General features: G+C 43.4%; 2 protein-coding genes across 3 annotated transcripts; both read left to right on the top strand.

The window, feature by feature from the left end:
* Positions 1-77: 77 nt before the first annotated feature.
* On the top strand, positions 78-7,712 carry DENR (density regulated re-initiation and release factor). The gene is made up of 8 exons (XM_027652343.1): positions 78-270; positions 1,386-1,500; positions 2,470-2,489; positions 2,756-2,840; positions 3,393-3,479; positions 5,544-5,660; positions 6,648-6,787; positions 7,433-7,712. The coding sequence occupies exons 2-8, from the start codon at positions 1,395-1,397 to the stop codon at positions 7,475-7,477; spliced, it is 600 nt and encodes a 199-aa protein (XP_027508144.1). The 5' UTR covers positions 78-270; positions 1,386-1,394; the 3' UTR covers positions 7,478-7,712.
* A 169-nt stretch (positions 7,713-7,881) lies between these two features.
* Positions 7,882-21,444, top strand: CCDC62 (coiled-coil domain containing 62). 2 transcript variants are annotated; one of them, XM_027652339.1, is made up of 11 exons: positions 7,882-7,913; positions 9,387-9,537; positions 9,810-10,002; positions 10,535-10,701; positions 11,447-11,548; positions 11,876-12,047; positions 12,133-12,234; positions 12,843-12,931; positions 13,692-13,792; positions 18,122-18,299; positions 18,912-21,444. In XM_027652339.1, the coding sequence occupies exons 1-11, from the start codon at positions 7,897-7,899 to the stop codon at positions 19,044-19,046; spliced, it is 1,407 nt and encodes a 468-aa protein (XP_027508140.1). In that variant the 5' UTR covers positions 7,882-7,896; the 3' UTR covers positions 19,047-21,444. The 2 variants fall into 2 exon arrangements, with proteins under 2 accessions (XP_027508140.1, XP_027508139.1); XM_027652338.1 differs by lacking the exons at positions 18,122-18,299; positions 18,912-21,444 and adding an exon at positions 14,390-15,303.
* Positions 21,445-24,404: the final 2,960 nt, after the last annotated feature.

Raw genomic sequence — 24,404 nt, 5'->3', positions numbered from 1 at the left:
CGCTGGGGCGGGCGCACGTGCGCGCGGGGTGAGGGACCGGGACCCGCCGCGGCCCGAGGGGCCTCCGGTACCGCCACCGCCACCCCCGGGGCCCCCCGCCCCGCTCAGGCCCCGCACAGCGCCTCCCGCACAACTCCGTCTCCTCCGGAGGGCTCCTCGTAGGGACCCTCCCGGTGCTGGTACCGCAGCATCCTCCCCGCTCGGGTACCTGGCACCCGCCTCTCCCTCAGCCCCGGCACCGCCCCGCGCTGCGAACCCGACCCACCTCAGGTACCCGGAGCCCCATTTCCTCGGCTGTGCCCCCCCCCCCATCCCCTCAGCTCTATCCACCCCATCCCCTCAACTCTGTGCCCCCCTTCCCCTCAGCTCTATCCTCCCATCCCCTCGGCTCTATCCCCCGTCCCCTCAGCTCCGCCCCCCCATCCCCTCAGTTCTATCCCCCCTATCCTTTCTGTGCTCTCAGCTCTGTTCCCCCATTCCCGCAGCTCTGCTCCCCCATCCCACCATGTCCGTGATCCCCACCGTGTCTGGTTTTCCATCACCCTTCCTTCCGACCTGCCCTCGCTTTTGCCCCAGAACCACTCAGCACTCTCCTTCCCCCATTTGGGGTCTCCATGGGTGCCCCAAGATCCTTTCTCTCTCTGTGACCATCTCCTGCCTCTCCTTGTCCCCCTACCCCAAACCTCACCCCCTCTGGAGCCCTGACATTTTCCCTCAACATTCCTCACTGCCCAGCACAGCCTGTCCTGGCTCCAAGGCTCCCTCTCACGTCCTGTTTGCTCCCATGGCCCTGGGGGATTTCTTGTGTATTCCAAACTCTTTCCTTCTTCACTCCTGTTTTCTAAGCCCCTGGCCTGAGAACCTGTGTGTGCAAACCAGCGTTAAGTCCATTAGTGGGCTGAGTTTGGTTTGCTTGTTTTGTAGTGTTTGAGGCTTTTTGCCAGTGTCCTAGGATTGTAATTCTTCAGGCACGGATTTAAATGACCCCTTTTCTTTTCTAGTATGTGAGAGGTCCCTCCCCTACTCCCCAGTGCCCCTGCTGTTCATATGTCACTGATTGACATGATTATTCACATTGTGCTTAACCCAGTGTTCTGTAATTCCATGTGGGTTTCCTAAAGGTCTTCCTTCATTTACACTGCATTTTGTGGCAGCAACGTGCTGGAATTCCATACTGCTTGGTATCTTTTGTAGCCATTTCCCCCATATATTTTCATTATTATTTGACTCCTGTTTTTTCCTCCCTTATCTCTCTTAAGCTTCTTACGCTTGTACCTGTTTTCTCTGGGATTCGTCAGTCTCTGGGATTCTTGTTGAGTTGGGAGGGATGGGACTAACTCAAACCCAGAAGTTGGGTCCTGATTCTTCTGTTCTGTGACCCCCAGGCGTGTGACATGGCCACGGATGTCGCCGAGCCCGTGGTCCCTGACTGCAGAGGGGACGGGAGGAGCGGTGCCAGGTCAGACGCCGACTACCCCCTCCGGGTCCTCTACTGCGGAGGCAAGTGCTGGAAGGGCAACTGTCCATGATCCCTACAGTGTGCTGTTCGTGAGGGCAGAGAGGAGAGAGTCTCTTTTGGTCAGATTTTATTGAGAAGCTGGACCCTGGTCAGCTTGACCTTTCTGATTGTCTCTCTGAAACAGCTTTGTTGTGTATTTTATCCCAAGCCATTTTAGTGAAATGTAGGGATCTTCCCCCCTAAGAGACAGGATTGACAGCTCTCTGGGTGTGAAAGGAGTGGGAGCTCCGAGCTCTTCCTGCAGAAAGCCAGTAAAGCACAGAAAAGGCCTCTGAGCTTTAGTATGACAATGAAAAATGGAATACATGGGACTAATTGAACTGTGTGTAGAATTATTCTTTACGTTACATTGTAGTTATGTGGGTGAGATTTAAAGGGAAGTAAATAATTTAGGTATGTTTTTTAGGTAGGTTTGTCACTTTGCTTTGGGCTTGAATACAGTTGCAGGGGATTAGGAAATAGTTCCTGTTGAGTGTGAAAATCTGCACGTTGGTTTGGGTGGTTGTGGGGCCAAGTCCCTCTTTGGGACTTTGGCAGCTCTTGGGAAAGGAAAGGTGACCAAACCATGTGGTATTTTATTGGGTGTATCTTTTGCCTCAGGTAGAACTAGTGTTTCTTTCTGTAATTTATTCCAAAGCTTTAGGCATCTCCTTCCCTCACTGACTCTTGCTGTGGTGGTTTTATCCTAATGCAGAACATGTGAGCACAGGTCTAACAAGAGAGGAATTAAAATGTGGAATGGCACCAATACAGTAATGGTTTTGAGCCAGTATGGGATTATAACCAGAAGTTCTGATGTAAGCAGGGCTAAGAGTTGGACTCAATGATCCTTGTGGGTCCTTCCAACTCAGAATATTCTCTGATTCTTTGCTTTGGAATTTAACACTAAGGCTGTAAGTGGAGAACTTCTTTTTGTAATGTGGTTTTTTTTTTTCCTCTTCTTTCTCCAGTCTGTTCGTTGCCAACAGAGGTGAGTTAATTAGTTTGTTGTCTGAATTTTTTCCTTCTGTCCTGTGATTCCTGACTATGATGATTCTTCCTGATATTCTCTGTCTTGTCTTAATTGTGCTCCAGCCACTGTCATCATTAGGATAACATGAGGTTTCTTATGTGCTAATATTTGTATTCAGTCATCTTAAGGAGAAATGGCTGAGCTGAATAGCAAATATATTTTGTTGTATTTGTGATGTATTTTGTCTTTCCTCCACTAACAACATTCATGTGATTTTTCTCTAGTACTGTGAATACATGCCTGATGTGACTAAATGCAGACAATGGTTAGAAAAGAATTTTCCAGATGAGTTTGCAAAACTTACAGTAGGTAAGAATCTTATTTGTTTTCCAACTGATATGTGCCCTCAGACATATTCAGAAATCTTTGAGCTCATCTCTTCCCTTTTCCTGCTGTATCATGTGGAAGTTAATACTTTTCTTAGGAGTCTGTCATGCTTTTGGATGCTGTGAAATATGTTTGATAATGTCAGAAAACACTAAATAATCAACGTGTAGTTTCAATAATAATATTTGAGCTTTCTTAAGGTTTCAGCTGTAAGGTTTCAGATGTTTCCCATCAAAGTTAGTTCACTGGATTTTGCATCTGTCCAGTCTGCTGTGAATGGCTGGAGGAAAGGTCATTAATGATGGAGAACTTGTTCAGTAGCATTTGGAATTTCAATATTAACATTAGCATTGATTTAATTTGCGTAAGTACTGTAATGAAGATGTAACACGTATCAGTCAAGGGGCTGCTGCATTTCAGCAGAGTTTACTGATTTAGCAAAATATCATTGTACCATCCTGTTTCTGGAAGGCTGTGAGCGTCTGACCACTAATTTTGTTCTTTTTCCCCTCACTCCTTTCGGATGCATTTAAGAAAATTCACCTAAACAAGAAGCTGGGGTTGGAGAAGGCCAAGGAAATGTGGGAGGAGAAGAAGAAGAGAAGAAGAAGCAAAAGAGAGGCAAGGTCTAAATAGTTGATTGTGGTACTGATTTATAAGCAGTTTGGGGCATCCCTTTCTCACCTGCTGGTCTGGACTAGGGCACAAATTCCTTGGATTTTGGTTGTGAGCTGTGCTGTGAGTGCACAGAAAACAGTGAATATCTTTCTCCTGGTGGCAGCAGTTGGTGTGGTGATCTGTGCTGATGGAAACATTGGAGAGCAGGGATAGGGATAGCCAGGGAAAGGGGACCTGCATCCTGTGTCTCACTGTTCCAGTCCCAGCTATCACAGTTATTCAGGGAGCAGCTCTTCCCAAATAAAATCAGCTGGCATTCCTCCCGGAATACCCGTTCCTGCCCTGTTTAGCAGCAGTTTATAGGTTGTTTGCAGAGTAGAACAAAGACTGCTTTCCTCCATGAATGCCTCATGACTCTGCTTTTGCCTTTGTTCCTTCCCCCTCTCTGTATTCACATAACAGGATTTGGTTTTATGCTTTTAAATCTACTACCTGTGTCTCCACTAAGAGCTACGTCTCTTTTCAGCAATACTAATGAAAAACATTTTCAAAACTCAGCTTTGGAACGTAAAAAAATTATATGAAACTACTTAAACACACTTTTATCTTCTATCATTGCAGTTTTTGCTGTTTAATTAATTAACATACTTTCCACCATAAATCAGAGTGCTGGGATTGTTATTAATAGATATTTGCCTGTGCAGTGCCAGTTGTGTCTAGTGCTTCAGAAATTATGGTTAATACCAAGTTAGATTCACATTTTAAGCCACACATCCCTACAGAGGTTTTATTTTTGTGTCTTGGTAACCAGTTTTGTTTGCCTTGCCAGTAGGCAGTGTCTAGTGACAACAGTAATTTATGTTCTGTAGCTTGGATGCTTTTCCCAGAGATTTCAGGACATTTTCTTTCAGCATTAATTTATTGTGTGTGCTGGTACAGTTGGTTTGCAGTCTGGGTTTTGGTTCTGAAATAAGAGTGTTTAAAATATTTAGGGATTTTCTCGTAGTATCTAAAATTTCATGAAGACTTACAGTCTGGTGTTAAGTATGATGGTTTAAGATTGAATGCAAAGAGAGAGGATGAGGAAAACCAAACCTATACTTACAAAGACACTACAGGAATTTGCTGAAGCAATTTTAAGACAGAAATTTACTGTCTTTAAAATTCTCAGATATCAATTTGTAATAATGTAGAATTGAAAGTGCTGTGTGTTAGAAAAAAGTAATAGTCACAGAGATTAGTTTGCTTGTTCTAAATTCTTTAGGTTTTCATCCTGGGAAGGCTCAGGAACATCAAACTTTGGTTACCCTGGAGTAATTTGATGACTGTACACAAAGTCAGCCGAGATCTTAATCTGCCTCGAAGAATCCTAATTAGCAGAATGTAACTTTTCTGTGCTTTGCTCAGACTAATAAATGCCCAATATGTGAAGTGTTCCCACAGGTTGGCCTAGAGACAGACAGGAGGAAAGATGATGTTCAGTCATGTGCAGTTTTGCCTCGTTTTGGAGGTGTGGTGTTTGCTGCTGGTTCATGTATCAGTGTGGTTCGTTCTGGGGTTGTGCTTGGATACCCAGAATTTAATCTGCTGTGTAACCCGGCTCGTGGCTGCAGTAAATGGACGTGAGGAGGTTGCTTTGCCTTGGACACAGACCCTGGGGATGTTAAACTCATGAAAAAACATTAAAATAACAGTTTGTTCCTCAGACTACAAACCAAAGAACAGTTCCTGAAAGAGCAGTTAAATGTAGACCAAGCACAGTGATTAGTAAAGCGTGGGGAAAAGCCCTTTTTTGCTAATTGTAGTGGGGTTCTGCTGTGCAGCCCATACCAGAATGCACATTTGACATGTATATATTATTATTTCTCTTAATATTGAGCTTTGGGGACACAGGTCTTTCTTAAATAATAATAAACCCAAAACAATATGCAAAATACATTTTTGCTACCAATGCAATTGGGGAGATAACAGTTTCTTTGTTTATAGGGATTAAATCTGACCTTATATGCTTTTTTCTTTGATGAAGTATATCATCATTTAACTAATCATGTAACCTCTCTTTTAAAGGTGGAAGAGGTCAGATAAAACAGAAAAAGAAGACTGTACCACAGAAAGTCACGATAGCTAAAATTCCCAGAGCAAAGAAAAAATACGTCACAAGAGTGTGTGGCCTGGCAACGTTTGGTGAGTTGACTTTAACCTGCCTTTAACCTCATGTTATTTCTTCTGATTGTATTCCACTGAGTGACCTGCTTTTATCTGTGTGAGGTGAAGGTCCCAAGGTGCTTTTAGCAGTTCCAGAGGTACACTGACTTCTCTCAGGGATAAATTATTTAAGTCCTTATTTCCATGTTTTTTCAAACAAATAGGGCTGTGGGTTTTTTTAAAACAGGACTTCACTTGTTAGGCTTCACACTAGTCTGTTGTCTTTAATTATGAAGAGGTTTATTTAAAAAAAACCTCTTATTTCCATCAAACCTGTAAATATGTTATTGGCAATTAAATTCACCTGTTCTTGAGACTGTTTAAGTAAAGCTTGAACTGCCTTTCTGATAAGACAGTCAAATGATTGCCAGCTTAATGCTGTCCTGCATAACTTTGGTTCAGCTTGGTGTTTGTAACAACATCTTACTTCACACATTGATCACAAACTCTGTTAAAAAGGTAAGTTTTAGCCTTTTTTGGAGTAACAAGCCATGTCCCATATTTCCTCTATGAGATATCATCCAATTTCTTGAGGGATCAGTCATACCTTGGTCTAAACTGGGTACCCTCGTGCTGGAAGGCAGTCTCAAAAAGTGTTGGGACATGTTTCTGGAAAGAACACCACTGTGGAAAAACTTGTTCAATAACCATAGGAGTTGTTCAGAGGTGGAGGTGTTTTTTAAACATTTCTGCATGTGCTTTTCTGGTGAGTGTGTGCAGCACAGGCCCCCATGAACAGAACATGTAGGGGACATTCAGCAATTTTACCTTGAAGAATTTGCTGGATCTGTAGAGTCAGATGTTTTGGGTGTAAACAACAGACTTTGCTTTCAATGGAAACCATAGCAAAGCTTCAGCTGTTAACTACCGTTTTTTCAACAGTTAAAGCAAGATTTTGGCTTTGAACTTGAGAAAATACTTTAATGTCAGTGACTGTACTTAAATTGTCCATTTTCCCCTCAACAGAAATCGATCTTAAGGAAGCACAAAGGTTCTTTGCTCAGAAATTTTCCTGCGGTGCCTCAGTAACAGGAGAGGATGAAATCATCATTCAGGGGGATTTTACAGATGACATTATTGATGTAATCCAGGAGAAGTGGCCTGAGGTAATAAACCTTTCCTTCTGTCAGGACTCTACTTTTCCACAATAACCTGTGACTTTCTGACGATTTCAGAAAAGGTTTCATCTTCGGCAGCACAGACTGTTGCACAAAAATAGAAGAGCAGTTGTTGCATTCCCACCCTACAGTGAGGGAGGCATGTCAGAATGAGTCCAGCTGTCAAATGTCTGTGGCTTCTTTGTGACCATTTCTTAACAGTGAATGTCTGACTATTCTTACATTACCATCCTATTTTTCAACACCTCTTAAAATATTGCAAAATTAAAACAAACAAACAAACCCAAACCCTACACACTTGTGCTTCAGAAAAGAAGCTAATTTGGGATTGGACCAAAATTGATGGTTGAGAGCTGTAATTGCAAATGCTTTCTCTGACTCTCCCTTGTCCTGCTATTTCCCAAGTGGAATTCTTTCTGAAATAACTCCATAGGCCTGTCTTTATTCTGAGCTCTGTTAGGCTCAGCTGTGTCCTATGAGCACATGTCACTCACACAGAATTTACAGCAGGGAATCTGGGATGGTGCTGTTTACTTCTCCCACACTTCATTACATTTACAGGGGTGAATATTAAATGAGACATGTAAGAAGAAAATACATTTACTTTGCTGTGTTTTGCTTTTTTTCCCCTAGGTGGATGATGACAGCATCGAAGACCTTGGAGAAGTCAAGAAGTGAAAGACTACCTTTATTTAATTAAATGGTTATAAATGATATAGCCAAAGTGAGGCTTCTGAATCCATTTGCTCTGCAGTGAAACTGTGGAGAACCCACACCCTTGGCATTTTCACTGTTCTGTATAGGCTGCTTGTTTATTTTTTTCTTTTTGTTGTGATATTTGCCAAAGTTAAACCGGGGTTCTACCATGCTTACGCATGAAGTAGATTTAAATAAAATTACTGTTCCTCACTGAGTACAGTATCTGGTATTTTTTACATATACTTTCCTCAAACTATCTTACAGGAAAAGAAGAGCTTAAGTCATTAAAAGTTTGTTTTTCATCTACTGTACTTTCTGCTGAGCTTAACTGAATAAGGCATGTGGCTGTTACAAACATTGTACCTCGGGCCTACCTGCAGAGAATTTTAGAAATCAGAATGGAACAAATCTTAAGGTTTGTTAACACTGAAGGACAGTGAGTCCTGAAGTGGTCAGGCAGTTCCATTGTAGGTCACTGCCAAGTGAATTATTTATTCTAGTAAATGGAAACACTGAGGAATATGTGAATATGACTTGAAAGTTCATCCTGTTTTCATAATTCCAAACCATCTCCTAACCCTGCTGGGCTTCTAGGGGAGGCAACTGTAGTGGCTTTATGCTTTTAGTGTACTGCTGGTTCAAAAATAGTAGTAATGAACACAAATTAATAGTGAGCATATTCCAGGGGCTCTGTTAGCAGGTGAGGAGGGTCCAGCTGCACACTCTGCTCTCTGTACTCCCACAAACAGCCTCGAGCATCAATTTGGTACTTTTTATTTCACTGCTCCATTTAATAACAATAAATACTTTCTGGTGTCACAGTCCTGGAAATGAGTGCTCCTGTCACTTCGAGTTGAAAAGGGAGGGGCTGAAGTATCACATGCCCTGTTCTCCACCCATAAAGTTTGTTTTTTCAGTGATCTTTGTTTATAAACCTTTGGTTTAGTTGGGAAAGGTGTATCTCCAGAGATAACTGTATCTCTGCAGTAGGGAATGGTGTACCTCCAGAGAACTATCTGTAGTTGTCCCATTCAACTCTTAGAATTCTTTTCCAAGCTAAAATTTGGAGTTTGCTGTTTGTCTGCTTAGTTTTGGGGAGCCCTGCTCAGAACCAAGTTGCCTCCAAAAATGTCAGGCACTGGGATTGCAGAAGGCAGTGCTGGGTGCTTGGATAGGGAGTTCCAGAAGGTTTTATGTAGAGCTTGATTATTGTGATGAACTGTAACATTCTGAAACTGGTGTAAGGATCTGAAAATAATTGGTCTTCAAGGGTTCTAGAATTTTTTAAGTGATTTGTCAATGATTGTATGATTGGGCTAATTTTTCCTCTGCATGCAACAAAGTCAAGCAGTATTCTGCATTTTATCTCATTGTTTTGACCCAAGATGTGCAAGGTAGTCATCTCCAGCCTGTACCATCCCACTAGGCTCTTACTCTTAGCCTTGCCCTATCAACAACGTTATTAATTACCGGGTTTTTCCAGCAGCCCCAGCCCCAGGGGCGGGCCCCGGGACTCGAACCGGTGGCCTCTGGTCTCGAACCTTCAGCGCAGGGACTTGAACCCACGGCCCCGGGTCTCGAACCTGCGGCCCCGCCGCTCCGCGGGGCGGAGCTTCCACCAACGGCGGGCGGCGGCGGTGGGTCGGGGGCGGCGGGGGTAACGGGGGGCAGCGGGCGGGGGGAGCGGGGCTGAGGGCACGGGAACCCCCCGGGGTCGGGAGGGGCCGGCTCAGCCGTGCGGGACAGCGCGGGGGCCCCGCGGGCCGCCCCGGGGAGGGAGGCCGGCCCGCCCGGCGCTGTGGTACCTCAGGGCCCCTCTCAGGCCTGGGCGAGGCCGCGGGGCAGCCCCCGCCTCGGTCCGCGCTCAACGGCGCTTGTCCTCCCTCAGGGTTCGGAGCAGCCTCAGGGGTGCTGGGCTCAGGAGCCTCCATGGTGGACGTGGCAGCCCCCAACAGGTCCCGGTGTCCGCGAATGCCTGGCAGCGCTCTGGCCCCCGGTCCCCCATGAGTTCATCACTGCTGCGCTCTTCTTCGTCCCAGGTAAAACATGAAAGTGCCGTTAACAATCCGCTCTATTTTTGGCAGGAGTTTACTCATTGTGCTGCCGACGGCTTGAGTCATGGACCACAGGTGGTACCACTTTGTACTGCGGAGGGTTTCAAGCCAAGGGCCGCGACCGTGAGGAACTTTTTGGAATGGTTTCTATTTATAATATAAACGTATCTCAACTTAAAATAAACTGCTCGAGTTTATTATCAGGGAACTTGTCCCTTGCTTGTGTTGAAATGCATTCCATATCTCACCTTTTATAGGCACTTAGCCCAGATCATGAGAACAGCATCATTAAGAAACAGAGACAAGAACTCCAGCTTTTAATTGCAGAACTGAAAGAGCGTGACAGGGAGCTCAATGACATGGTTTCTGTGCATCAGAGACACATCCAGGCCTGGGAAGGTGATCGCCACAAAATACTGACTTTAGCAGAACGATGCAGCTTGTTGACCAGTAAGTGTTGTGAATATGAAGAATAAGATTTTGGTCTTTTAAGTATATTCAGGTGCTTTGACCCCTCAGTAACAGCTTTGTGTCATGTAAAGAACCATTTCCTACCCTTCGGCCTTTAAATTGTATTGTCTCTTTCTGAGACCTAGACTGCCACCATGGTACTGAAATGATCTGATCTGGGAGGGGGTGTGATAATCAGAAGGCTCTTTCTCGTTTGAATGTGTAAATTGCTTCTGTGAATTCTTTAGGAAATAATCTGATTAAATAAATGTGGGGGAGAGAGAACAATTTGCAACTTGCTGGTGTGCTGCAGAGCCCTGTGCCCTGAGGTTATGCTGCACAGCTCTGACATCACCCACAAACCACCCAGTGAAACACCTGGCAGCTCTGAGCAGTTGTTCATTTCTGAATCGCATGATTTTAAAACAATTATTTCTGAGATTTAAAAAGAAAATCTTTCTGAGATTTAAAAAATTGCACGACGGTCTCTGAGCTGTTTTCTCACAGACAACCTTGTCTCCTTTCTTTCCAGGTGAGCTGAACAACAAAAATGCAATTATAAAATCACTGACCAAAAGGTTAAAGTTCGTAGAATCTCAGCAGAATGACAGTCAGGCAACACTTGAAAATACACAGCAGAAGTTTAAAGAGCTGACTCAAAAAGTAACAGATTCATCTGTTCACTGCCAGGCTCTGGAGGTAGGGGTTGAGTAGTGCTCTGGTTTTGCAGTCTGTGCATGTACAGGATGCCAGTGGCATTTGAGAATTTCACTGGTGAATAAATAATTCATATTAGGGCTCCTGAGTTGCATTTGTCTTTTAGTACAGTAATGTGAGATCAAAGTAAAGGTCTTATTTGTTGGGTAAAAAAAGAGGGTCAGGGGAAAAACTTTTCTAAGCTAAAATTTGGAGTTTGCTGTTTGTCTGCTTAGTTTTGGGGAGCCCTGCTCAGAACCAGCTTGCCTCCAAAAATGTCAGGCACTGGGATTGCAGAAGGCAGTGCTGTCCCCAGAGCAGTACTGGGTGCTTGGATAGGGAGTTCCAGAAGGTTTTATTTAGAGCTTAATTACTGTGATGAGCTGTAACATTCTGAAACTGGTGTAAGGATCTGAAAATCTTTGGTCTTCAAGGGTTCTAGAATTTTTTAAGTGATTTGTCAATGATTGTATGGTTGGGCTAATTTTTCCTCTTTACGCAACGAAGTCAAGCAGTATTTTATCAAGCATTTTATCTGTCTAGTTGAACTAAGAAGTGCAGGATGTTAAGACCCTTGATCACAAACAAAGTGGGGAACAATTTTTACTCCAGCCCTCTTTCCTCCACCTTGCTCAGGATCCCACATTGCCACTCACAATGTTTAGATAACGTCATGGACGCATTTGCTGGAAAAAATACTGACTTTGAATCACTGAAGCAATAGCTGACACTTATTTCTGTTCTCTAGGAGAAAAATCAGGATCTCCACTGCTCAGTTTTGGAGCTGTCAGTTAAAACAGGCCAATTGCAAGCAAGAGAACAGGAGCTCCTCACTATGCTTAGGCTGAAGGTAACATCTGTCCTCTCATGGGCACTGAATGTGGTCACTCTGCAGTGCAGTTGTTGGTGACTGTACCACAGGGGTTCTGTCACTCTTGGTCTCTCTCATGTTTAAATCTTAGGCTTATTTGAGAAGGGAAAAGTGGTCAACAAACAACAAACTGGTTTATTTTCACAAACAAGCCCATTTCCAGGCTTTGATTTTGGTTTTTGTTCCTCAAGAGCTCAAAAGAAAATCTGTGAAGTCACTGTAACTACTGCAGTAGGATGCACTGTTAGTTTGTCAAAATCCATCCATAATATAAAAATTAAGAATACATTCTGTTTCCTGTTTCAGGACAATGCTTTAATTGAAACAACTGATCACATTAATGAGTTTACATGCAAATTAAAAAAGCTGGAGAGTGCATTGCGTGCAGTGAAGTCAGAGGATTTCTGTCTCAACAGAGAACAGAAAGAGCTCAGACTGACACTGAAAGAGCTAATGCTTCAAACAAATAAGCTGAAAGGTAAATGTTAATTCTAGGTTCTTAATTTAGTGTAGACCAGCAGGGTTCCTTTTCATTCTGGGAAATACCACATTTTGTTTTGTAGATGTCCTCTCTGAAAAGATGGAGGAGAACAGCAAGCAGCACGAAGAAATCCTTCACCTGAAACATGAAAATGGCTGCTTGAAGAGTGAGCTGGCACTGGCAGGTAAGGGTGGGCAGTTGGCTTTTCATGCCTTAGCTTTCAACAGCTCAGGGGCTCCTAGAGAGCAATTCACTAATGTCTGTGAAGGAGGCAGCTTCTTATCTACCTTCCTTGCAGTTTAATAAAAGAATATCCCCTGTGTGCCATTCTTGTGTCAAAGCAATATCTGGGGCTTCTGCAGGGACAGTTCTACAGGGACAGTTTATAGAATCTTGTGAAAGCACAAAGTTCACCAAAATGATTACACGTGGAGGAATAAATGGCTCAGAGTGGTCTCTCCTGAAAACTTTTGAGTCTTTCATGTCTCCTCTTTTCCCTCTTTCCCTCATTCCTTTCTGAAAAAGTTAAATAAGTCAGTCAGTGAAGCACATTATTGCTGCTAGTAAAATAAATCAGGTGCTGAGGAAAAGTTGAAGGAAAATACTTGATTGTTCTCTTATGGGATTTGTGCTCTTTTTAATTGGGAGAGGAAACAGATCCCGTTGATCTTAAGAAAATGCTTTTGGTTTGGTTCAGTACCACCTTCTACTGCTACACAGCACTAGCAAAAGCACTTGCTTTTGTGTCTACTCACTGTGAGTAATTGAACAATGGTCTGTGTTTTGAAACAGTGGAGAAAGCCGAGAGGAAGGATGAACTCTATCAGTTTGCCAAGTCTAAACAAGCGCGGATTGAAAAGGAGTTATCCAGTTTGCGACAGGTACAGCCCTGATCGTGTTCCTGCTCTGAGGTTACAAAAGCATTTTCAGGAACATCAGACCTGCTCGGAACAGTGCAAAAAACTTAGATCTGGCTATTATTAATTATTAATTAAGGAAAACTATCAAATTTTCTGTTTCTGCCGTGCTGGGGTCGCTGTACAATGTTAATTTTTTGGTGTTAAACTGCACAGCCCGTGGTGCCAGGCTGGGGAAGTCACGTGAAGGGCAGCAGGACTGGGGTGTACACACCTGCCCAAGGTGAACTCAGCAGCCTGAGGGACATGGTCTGCTGACAGATCAAGAGAGACTTAAACCCTGTGTGTTCACCTGCTCTCACTTGAGGTTCTCAAGGCATGTTCCATTTTTTTAAATTGCAAATAATTGGTAGGTGTGTTATCTTCTGCATTAGCTTCACAAAAATATCCCCTGCAGTGAAAGCCAAATCTCATGATCACCTGCAGTTCTGTAACATTGAACAACATAATAACAACATGTACTAAATATCAAGTAACGGTGATGATATTGTATTTGTGGTTCCATCTTAGAAGAGCACTGAATTCCTTAATAGAAATCCTGTTTATTGCTGCAAAATGTTATTTTCCTAATACATGCAAAGATGTCCTCTTAGATTTGGAAGTCTTTGACAATAGTTTGACTTATGGGTATTAGCTTATAAAAACACTTGAGGGTGTTTTTTGGAAGACAAGCAATGTTCCTGCAGCCCAGACTTTCACTAATGCCCATCCCTGTCTTTACCAGGTCTATGTAAAACAGCAGAGTGACTTACAGTTCCTTCATGGCAACTCAGAGAACCCTCAGGCCTCAAGGCAAAAGCATGAAAAGATGGCAAGCAGAAGGAGGTAAAGTGATCTTTTTTTTTTTTTTTTTAATAGTTTGTTCTCAGAGAGAGACTTCACTGTTCAAACACAACTCACATCCTCCCAGAGGTGTGTGCTGGGTCAGGGTGGCTTTGCTGGACTCGACCACAAACATCCAGTGAAGTTCTCAAATACCTTGTTTTTTATTTGGTCAGGAGACACCATAAACATCAGTCACAGACTGAAGTGTTGTGTCAGGCCAGACAGCTCATGATTTTTTAGAAAATGAAATAGTCTGGTGGTAGGGGTGTTAATCTGGCTTGCTCCTGCTTTTGTTTAAAAAGCAAAGTTTATTTCAGGAAGTAAACTTTAAATTAGGGAATTGGTGCACACCCTGGAGGTTCAGATAGAATCACCACACTGTCTAAAACATGAGGGAACTCTCAGACTGATTTTGGAAAGTAACAGCCAAACCTGGGCAGAGTTCTGTCAGGTTTTGGCAGGATACAGCTGCCTGTTGACATTTGAGCTCCCACAGAGCTGTGGCAGCAGCCTGTGTTAGTGTAGAGCTTTGGGAGTGCAGTGGTGGGTGCTCTTTACCTGCAGTGTTTCTGACTTGTTTTTATCGTGCCGTTGTAGCACAGGGGTGACATTCTCTGCCTCTGAAAGCCACAGCAAGACACACATGGGTAGGACTGAGGGCAGCCACAGGATGTGCAAGGAGTGGGGAACTGCACCATTTCCAGAAAGTAGGGTAAAAACCACCCTTGAGATGTGTGGAGTAGATAATAGACAGTTACTGAATGCATCAGACTTGGAGGAAACTACCTCAGCCTTCTTAAAGCCGTGTCAGAAAGTTGTGAAAGGCTTGGCTGTCCTCACGGAAGAAGGAGAAAAGCAGGATGTTGCATCAAGCTTTGATGAGCTAGACAGTGAAATATTTCGTGAGGCAAACAATACAAGACCATTGAGAAACAGGGAAATTGGTGACAAGGGAGTGGAAAGCAGAGACCAGCAAACCTTTGAGACATCTATACCTCCATATGAGCATTGGCGTAACATCAGAACTCGTGTAGATTTGCAAAGTACTTTGATCCAGAACGGCACCGACAGAACTGGTAAGAAAAATAAAACCTGGGAAGAGAGACCTGGAATTCAGTTTGGCCAAAAAAGGACAGAGTCTTCTGGGATTCACAAGTCTGAATCTGACTCCTGCATTGGTAACTCCAACACGAGTGGAAGTGCCCGGTGGAAGCCAGTGTCAGATCAGGAATGGTTGGAGATTTTCAAACCCATAGAAAGAGATGGAAGCGTATGCAGTGGAAAAGATTGCAGCTGTTTGGATTCTACTCAATAGATGAAATGTGCCAGCTCATAAAGGTTATGAGCTTTTTACATTTAAGAGATTGGTATAAACTGTAGTTATGTAGAAGCTTGGGTGTGTAAGCTCTCAATAGTATCTCAAGTGATGTTTATAAAGTAACTGTTTTTTTTAAATTAGTCTACCAACTTGAAAAGCGGCGAATTTAAAATAAAAATAGCTCTTAAAGTATCATGATTCTATTTTTATGCATTTATTTTTTTCTCATCTCTTATCCTCAAGAGCTGCGTGGGCAGGAGAAGCTGCAACACCACAGAACTTGCCATATAAACTAATTGAGAAAAACACAGATTTTAAAAATCTTATGATGTTGCTTGTAACTCTAGTGGGTGAAATATGTTCTGCCCAGAGCTGTGCAGTGGTGTTTCTGTGAGGCAAGGAACAGATCCAGGTTTTGTGTGATGCTTTGGTGACTGTGTTATTTCTGTTGAGAAATCACACCATGGCTGGGCACGAATCTAGGACAGGCTCTGAGCACAGGCTGCTGCCTCACTCAGGGCAAGAAACGAGATGGCAAGATTGAAAGGACAGCAATCTGTCCACTCTCCAGTTCGTGGGACTCTATCCCTCTGTTTATGCTGGGGGAGGAAAAGGGACACATGGGGGATTAGCAGAAGGAGATTTCTAATGCTCAGAAATGTCGGAAAAAGACTCAGGTGTCTCAGTGGTGTGGGAAAGTATCTAAGATAAAAATACTGCTTCACATTTACAGGAGTGGCTTTATGTTTGCACAAGCAAAGGCATCCAGAGCTGGGACTTGCTGTGGATTTGTTGTCTTGGTTCCTTTATCTCCTTTCGAAAAACTGATTTACCAGCTCTATTTCAGAAGGATTTCTGAAGTTTTACAGAGATTTTGTAGCTGCCTTTTAGCCAGAGGAGAATCTTTCCAGCTGGTAGTTTGACAAGTACAGTAAATGAACAGCTGTTTAAACCTGCTGTGAATGTTTGCCAGCAAGTCTGCCCTACATCCAACCAGATTAATGTTATGGACCAGGGAGATCTGATGTATGGATGCTTTCAGTCCACGTGGCTTTTAAAACAGAAATATCATAGAAATCGCTGCTGCAGTGAGACAGACCTGTTCAGAAACAAGGTGAATGGGCAGCCACTGAAAAAGAATGCTGTCCTGGCACATTCCCCCAGGGCTTAGCTGAGCCTCATGTGTGGTGTGGGCTCTCTCTGGTTTCCACTGTCTCTAAATCATTCAAAAGACTCCCCTTACATCTACCCTGACCTTTCTTATCTATTCCCCCAGCAGCACCAATGACACACTGCCATCCCTCCAAATCCCTTCTGAGGCTGGATAATGAAAACTGCTTTCACTTTTTGTCTTGTCCTATTTATCTTGTCCTTAAGTGAATTTTAGGGGAAAAGGAACAGTCTCAACCCAGGCAGTGCATATAGAGCAGAGATCCCTCAGCATGGGGGGGCTGTGCTGCCCATTTGGGATTTGCTGCTGAGCTATCTGGTTTCCTTGATGCCCACACTTGGTCCTGGGGCCCTGCTAATTGGAGATGGATTGACTCAGTGCAAATCCCAGACTGTCTGCTCTCCAACCTCTGCTGACTTGGATTTGCCAGGGAATAAATCCTCGCCCTCTAAATGGGAGGAAGGCGGGAGTATTGCTTCTGAGGAGGGATTAATGGCAGAGACCAAACACAACATTCCTCCTGGGACTTGAATCTGGATCCTCCAGTTTTCCACTGCTGGTTTCATAGTGCTGATGATGTAGTTTGTGTTAGGGAAGGGTGCTGGCACCTCCCTGTCAGCCCAGCAAATATTTTTGACATGAGTTCCTGAATTCTGGAACAGCCAACAAGAAGGCTATTTAAATCAAATACCTTCTCCAACAGCAAGGGGGATTGTGAAATCCCACAGTGCAGGAGTGGTTTCTGTGTGCTCTGACTTGGTGACTTCATTTATGTTGGACCAACATTTGCTGCCTTTGGATTTTTATCTCAATTCTTGTTTTAAAGGTGGAGCATCAGCAGGTAGTTAGTTGTTCAGTCTGGGCTAAGCCACCTATTCCTGAGCCATCTCTCTGCCTCCAAATCAAAGCTGTTTCCCCCATCCCTCAACCTGTGTGTTCTCCAAAACCAGCTGTGCCCATCACATCTCCTCCCATCCCTGTTCCAGGCTGCTGCAGCTTGTTCCCTCACGTCTGCACAGAACCTTTCCTTGTCAGAAGGACAGAAACATGAGCTTTTCTCTCTTAAAAGAGAGCCTGTTGTATCCCAGTGTTTTACTGGAGTGAAATGGGACACACAGACACTTGTGAGCTGGCCACTCTCATGAGGGCTTTTTCCCAGATTGAATTTCATTTAAAAATACACCTATTTGTAAGAGTCTTTACAGGCATAAAATGCATTGTTACACCAAAATATCTAAAGAATATTTAATTAAATGTAATCAATTCAAAGATAGTATTTTCTCTAAAATGCACATCCTTTTAAATTATTTTCTGATCCAGACTGTGCTTCTGCTGTGTTCAGAACTGTGATGATTATGGTTTGCTCCTGTATTTAAAAACAAATAAAGTAAAGCCTCTCTGGGAAAGCTTTCCTGTGATCTCTGAGGAGAGATGAGGACTGTAAAAGACTGTGAAATTCCCTTGAAAGGTACACCTACAAATATTCATCTGCCTAATGGTTGATAAAAACCAAAAAGGGACTTGGGTATGAGAGGAGTAGAGAGTATTGGGAGGAACAAGCACTGCCTTTTATGTGCAAGGTTAAATACACACTCCAGCACATGGTCATGTAGCTGATTGGAACTGTTTGAATGTCAAACGAAAGTCCTCAGGGGATGAAAGTGATCTAAGGAAACTGTTAAACACGGGAACACTGGGAGGAACAGGGTAATCCCTGATGCTCCAAGGTTTTCTTGGCTCAGGGCCCACGGTTATTTATGTTGTCCCACGATTTTCCCTTGGAAGTTCAAAAGGGATGGTGATACTGTTTCTTCCAATGTCTTAATTTCTTTTTTAACAGTGAAGAAAACACGGGTGTGAGTTTCTACCACTTGGATTCTCCCCGTTTGACAACTGCCCAGGAGAGCAACACTTCTCAGAGATCTGTAGAATTCTCTGGTGAAGACTCCCCTCTGCACATCAGTGACCTGGCAGTGACTAAGCCAACAAACAGATGCTGCAGTGCTGCTGTGGACACAGTCAGTATCTTATTGCAGAATGTCCTTGATTGATTTTAAGGGGAATTATGACTGCAAATGTCTCCCGGCGTGGAAGAACCAAGGACTCAAATGATGAGACAGCAGGCTTGAGGCAAAGGTGGCAAAATACTTTTTCAAAATAACTCCTCGTTGCCTCAATATGTCTTGGACAGCATAAGTATAAATGAGTTTTGAAACTACATGTATAAGCTTTTGGAATGAAAAGCTTTAGGAGAATGGATACTGGCTGATAGGTAATTCCACTGAGTATCTGAGTACATGTGGACACAGTTATCAGAAGCTGTTGGACATTGTTTCTTTCCTGTTCTGCCTGGTTTTCCTGCTTTCTCATGTCTTTCTTTGTTCTGCCCTTTATCCCTGAAGTACTGCTCTTATGTGTGCTCTGTATAAATGCATGTGAAAATCTGCTACAAAACTGGCACTAGCAAAGAGCTCTGTGTTTATTAGAAACACCAGCAGCTAGACAGGGCCTGTTACATTGCAGTGCTTTGAACTGAAACATTTCAAGATTAAAATGCTGATTCTTGGTGTGTTATAACCCTTTGAAATATTCCATATTGGTAACTTTGTCTCCCTTTCTGTCTCCTCCAGGACACCAGTTCCCTGCTGGTGAAGCTGCATCGTGCTGTGGCTGAGTCTGGACAGATGATTGCTCGTCTGAACCTCAGCCTTCTCCCCCAGAGCCCTCACTTTATTCCAAGCAGCAGCCACATGGATATAGTATAGATTGTTCTCCCATAGGTTGAGGTGCTCAGGAATACTGATTGGGAACATCCTATCCCTTATGCTTGACTTGCACTCCATTAGCAGAGCACGAGGGGGATGTTGTTTATAAAATAGAGACAATTCCTGCCTGCCTTAGCTGCAGGTACTTGAATTTTTTATAGGATTCTTTTAGAGGATCCTCAAGGTCATGACAGGATTTGACTCTTGCATGTGTCTAAACAGATGGAAGGAAGAAGTCATTTTGGGGCAAGCTGTAGGAGGCCTAGAAAAAAATGAACACTGGTTCTTTCTCACTTGAAGCACTTGAGATGATTTCTCAGGCTCAGTGCACACTCACCACTCTGCTGCCCCAGAGGCTTAGAGTCAGAACTGCTTATTATTATGTTCATGGAAAGGAGAGCAGTATAGGGAATAGATTATATATAGGATAGTTTTGGGTATGAATTTAAACCAGACACGCAGCTTTAATAAATTTAGGGGGTTTGTGGGTTAATTTTAGTTCCTTCATTGCAGGGTCAGAGCATATACTCAGTGGTCAAAGAAAAAACCTGTATGTGGCTGTCTGGCAGCTTATTTTATGAGCATGAGCACTGATAGGGAGTTCTTGTTGGGTATGTGGACAGAAGGAGTAATTGGAGAAGGAGTCGCTTGTTTTCATAAATATCCATAAGAATTTCTACCCTGTTAGACAAGGACATTGTATCATTTGTCACTAGAAATGAGTCCACTTGTGCTGATGTACATCCCAAAGGGAGGATTTAGGCTCTTGGATTTAGAGCAGGCTGCTTACTCCTCACATATCACCTCCCTCTGAAAATGCTGGACTCCTTTTAGCCTCAGATGAACTTGACCAGAACAACGTTTCTGTAAGTAACAGACAAAGCAATTTTTATAACATTCAGAGCCATAAACCCTTCGCTGTGCTGGGACTGAGAGAGTGAGTGTAGAGATTGTTGTGCCAACGTTTGCATAAACTGAAAGGGGATTTTGTTCGGCAGCTCCTCTGCAGGATTTCATTCACCAGGGAAGACAGCAGCAGTTTAGTCTTTTGCAAATCCATGTAGGAGGATTCCTGAAAAGCTCCCTACAACACAGGGCTTGCTTGTGGCTCCTGCCCAGCCCCATCAGCTGTCTGGCTCCTGCTGACTGGTTGGCACGTCACAGCTCGGCCACTCCGGCTGCCCGTGACTCTGCCTTAGAACCTGAGCCTGCATTTCTGAGCTTGGAAATTGGCTTCTTGTTCAAAACTGGGCCTTCAGTGGATAGAACATAAAGCAGGCTCGTGGGTACTGGGGGAACAGATCCTGAGCCACATCTGTGGAACTTTGATCTACTTTCAGAGCAGTTGTGGGTAAAAACTCGTCAAGCATGTTTTAGTTAATCTATGCAGGCCAACTAATCTGTGCTTAAAACCAGGCTCACCTGGGGCGGTTTTAAACTGAGCTTTAAAACATAATAAATACCTTAGAATTTAATCAGTAAGAATTTGTATGGGTTGGATTCTGTGCCCTGCTTGGGGGAGGGAGGAGAAGAGGGAATTGAGAATGCCAGCTTGAACCTGGCAGCTCTGGAATTTTTATTCTCTTGAGTCCTTTGATTTCCAGGTAGGGTTTTTGCATTACAATATAGACAACAGAACTTGCAGAAACTCTGCACAAAAGCCAGTTATCTGCTGCAGAAGAAAGAGATGCTAAGCTTCCTTCTTAACTCTGTGATGTTCCATGAGCATGAAGGTGTTTTCAACTTGATCTTTATTTGTTTACTTCTCTTTTTATAAATGCATCTGCAATATTAATACACATTATGGATTTCTGAGATGAGCCTGGCACAGGATTCTAAGATCATTTCCAGTAAAACTCTTGTGAGTACTGTAACAGCAAATAGATATTAAGGCAGCAAATAATTCCTTTAGTCAAATAATTAAACTTTCCTCAAGTGTGTTCCTCATCCTCTGAGCAGTCAGATCTCACAGCTCCATTCCCCAGTACCTGCAGGCTGCTTATTGTAGTTAAAGCCCTTCTGTGTGTTACAGATAACAGGATCAAGGATGTGAACATTGTTGAATGAGAGATTGGGAAGTGTTTTCCAGGGCCAAGGCCAAGAGCTGTTTTAGAATATTGTTCCTGGGCTCAGAGCCCCAAAAGTAGAATGTATTGAATAGAGCCGTTTCAGAATATCCCAAGCAGCCTTGCTCACAGCAGATTGTTTTTTCTTTTGGAATCAGGAAATTTCTCACTCTCTGATTATTTGTTCCCCTGATGTGGATTGGATGCTTGCAATAGGCACCACATTGTCTGGTTCTGAGGACAAAAGAGTAACCAGATATGGTTAAAATCCTGAACACCACTTGAAACTGAATAAGAACCAGCAACAATGAGGAGAAAAACCGGCAAAAAAAGAAATCTTCCAGTGCTGACACAACCAAGCTCCTGCCTGCAGAGGGAGGGTATCACAGAGCCAGCTGGGTTGTGAAGCTTTGTGGCTTTCTGGATTTCTCATATGGATCAGCTTCGATCCAGCAGGGAACTGGTGCTCAGTTCCCTCTCAGATATTCCAACTGCAGTCCCTGAGCTGTTTCTCCCCTGTGGAGCCAAACCCTCTGTGCCCTGAGGAGTGGGGGTGGTTTTTAGCACCCTCATGTTCTGCTGTTCCTGCATTAAGCCTGGAGACACTGAGTCTTCTCCCAAAATCCATCGTGTCTGTGGAGTGCAGCTAATGGGGCACTGGGAGGAGGTGGATGCTGAGTAGCTGAAATGCTGAAATGCTCCTGTGCAGAGTTGCTCTTTTCCTAAAAAGAGCCCTGAGGTAAAAGCAGCCGGAGGTTTTATAGGTTGAAGCCAACACTGTGAGTTGCATCCTGAAACCACTGATGTTAAAAGTTTCAGGAGCAAATCCCCAAAAGTGCTGAGCCCTGTGCTGAGGCAGCAGAGTGGGGAGTGTGTGCTGAGCCTACAGAAATAATCCCATTTGCTTCAAGTGAGAAAGAACTGGTGGAACAAACGCACCCACAATCCACTGTACATCCATGACAAGAGTTAGTGACTCTGCAAGTCACTGCCTAATGCACAATTCCCATTTTCTTTGTGTGTTAAAAGGCACTGAATGGCTGTGATCGGATAAATCCGAAGCAGAGTTGGTAGCAGGTCCAGAAATAACAAGCTTTGTGCAGCTTCATGCACAGAAGTGACTGAATTGATTTTGGTTGTGTTTGTTCGGGTTTAAAATTGCTTTGAAACCATTTGAGGGCAGGTGCACTGACAAACATCAGGGTAATTTCCTCTCTGGCTGCCAGGGATTGAGCCATTCTCATCAGTCAGTTGTTTTGTCTTTAGAGGGAGATTGGGTGGGGGAGAGTTGAAGAACTGAGGAAAGCAGTGAGTAAAGGGCTATATTCGGTTTTGGACAACATAGCATGTGCCACTGCTCCTAAATGGTGACTCAGGGACTGGCCAGGGACACAAAGATCACTCCTTTTCACAAAGCAAACTGGGATGCTTTTATTCCCAAACACCCCTTTGGTACCCCTGAGACTGTGTCTTTCTGTGAAGTGCTTTTTACCTTTCTTCTGTTTATATTTTTACTCTGTGTTCTTGTTCTGTTTGCAGTGTAAAAATGTGTGTATTTTTACATGTGGTTGCTTTTTATATTTTATATATTTTAAAGGAAACGTTCCTGCTTTTGAATAAAAATCTTTTAATTTTCTGTAGTAGATTAAGAAGTTTCTCACACAGAAGTAATTCTGAGGACTCAAGATCAACCCAGCAGTTACAATGGAAAGTTACCTCATTTTTTAACATGATTCTCTGAGTGTCTGAAAGACCCACAAGTGGTGAAAAGATGTGACTCTGCGGGAATGTGTTTTATCTTGAAATAAAACACAGAATTATGCCAAGATTAACAAAGCTATTTTTATAGCTGAGAGCTCAGGTTAAACACTAGCTTGTTTTTTAAGAATCTGAAGTGTGTAATTGTTACAACATAGGAAGTATTTTTTTTATCTTTTTATTTTTTTATGGTGGCTCAGAAATATTTATAGAGTATGACACAGCCAAGTATGCTTTTTCTTTCTGTTGTTAGTATATTGTTTTTGTTCTGGACTTCTTGCCTTGTGCAGAGAGATGAATAATGTTTATAGGAAGTTCCCAATTAGTGTTGTAAGCAGGAACTGGGAAATGAATTGAAATGGGAGAGCTGTCACCCACAACATGGGCAGAACAACTCTTTCACACTCAGGAGCTGGTTCTTCCAGCAAAAGTTTATGGGATCAGGTGTGTGTGGGCTCTGTTTGCACTGTAGAGCAGCAGCCAAGCATCATGTGACCTTTTTTTTTAGCGTTTAACCTGGTTTTATCTTTGCCTATTGGGCAAGACACATTCTGTTATCACAGTTTGAACTTATTTTTTAACTAAAAGATCAAATAAGATAATAAAGGTGATACTTTGCTGTGTCTTTTTTGCCTGTTTAACACACTGTCCAACATATTTAGTACTTAATTCCTGATGGTTCTGAGCACAGACACAAGCTGGCTGGTCGGTCCTGTGCAGGTTGGGAGCAGATGGGGACACCTGTGGCAAGTCCCCAGAGCTGTGCCAGCGTTTTTCCTGCGTGGGGGCAGCCAAGGGTGGGAGTCTCTGGCTGCATCCACTGCCACCAATTAATTGCAGTGAAACACAACACTCCATGGACTCCACTTGTTAACTCTTTCATGTCGTTTTCTGCTTTCTCTTTAATTACTCCAATGACAACCTTTCCTTCAGGTGCTAATTGCCCCAAAATTAGTTGACCAGTTCTGATCAGAGCTGCTGACTGAGGGAAGCTCAGCTGCTCCATCTCTTTTCCAGTTTCCACAAGCCTTTGTAGTGCATTTATTCCTCTACCTGTACAGAACCTTTCCAGGCTCCATACTCAGAATCTCCTGCTGTGGCTATGACAAAAATTCCCCCTAAAAAGCCAGTGATAACAATACCATGCTGCTCACTCTTAAGCTGCCCAGCAGCTTTACAGAGAAATTGGTGCAACTTCCAAGCAGGAGCTGTGGTTTTAAATGTGTTTGAGTTTAATGGATGAATTCTGAGTTTAAACCCCTTGTGAGTTTAAAATGCCCCACTGATGGCTTTAAAATCAATACGGAAAACTGAGCTCAAGTGGTGCAACAAGGATCTGCAGAGCTCTAGGATTTTGTGTCAGGGCTGCCCTGGTTTTGTGGAGTGGAAAGAAGGGGAATGTTGGGGTTAATTTATTCAGCACTGACTGACTTACAAGCCAACTGCATTATTTACCACAGTCGTATGGAAACACTTCAAACCCGGTGCCTTATTTCTGGAAGCAGCTCAAATACTCCAGGGAGCCCTTTGCTAT

This window comes from Corapipo altera, unplaced genomic scaffold (genome assembly GCF_003945725.1).
Source record: "Corapipo altera isolate COAL_440 unplaced genomic scaffold, ASM394572v1 67, whole genome shotgun sequence".
NCBI classification, from domain to species: domain Eukaryota; kingdom Metazoa; phylum Chordata; class Aves; order Passeriformes; family Pipridae; genus Corapipo; species Corapipo altera.
The sequence above is the reverse complement of the archived record's forward strand: the minus strand, read 5'-3'. Positions and strand labels throughout refer to the sequence as shown.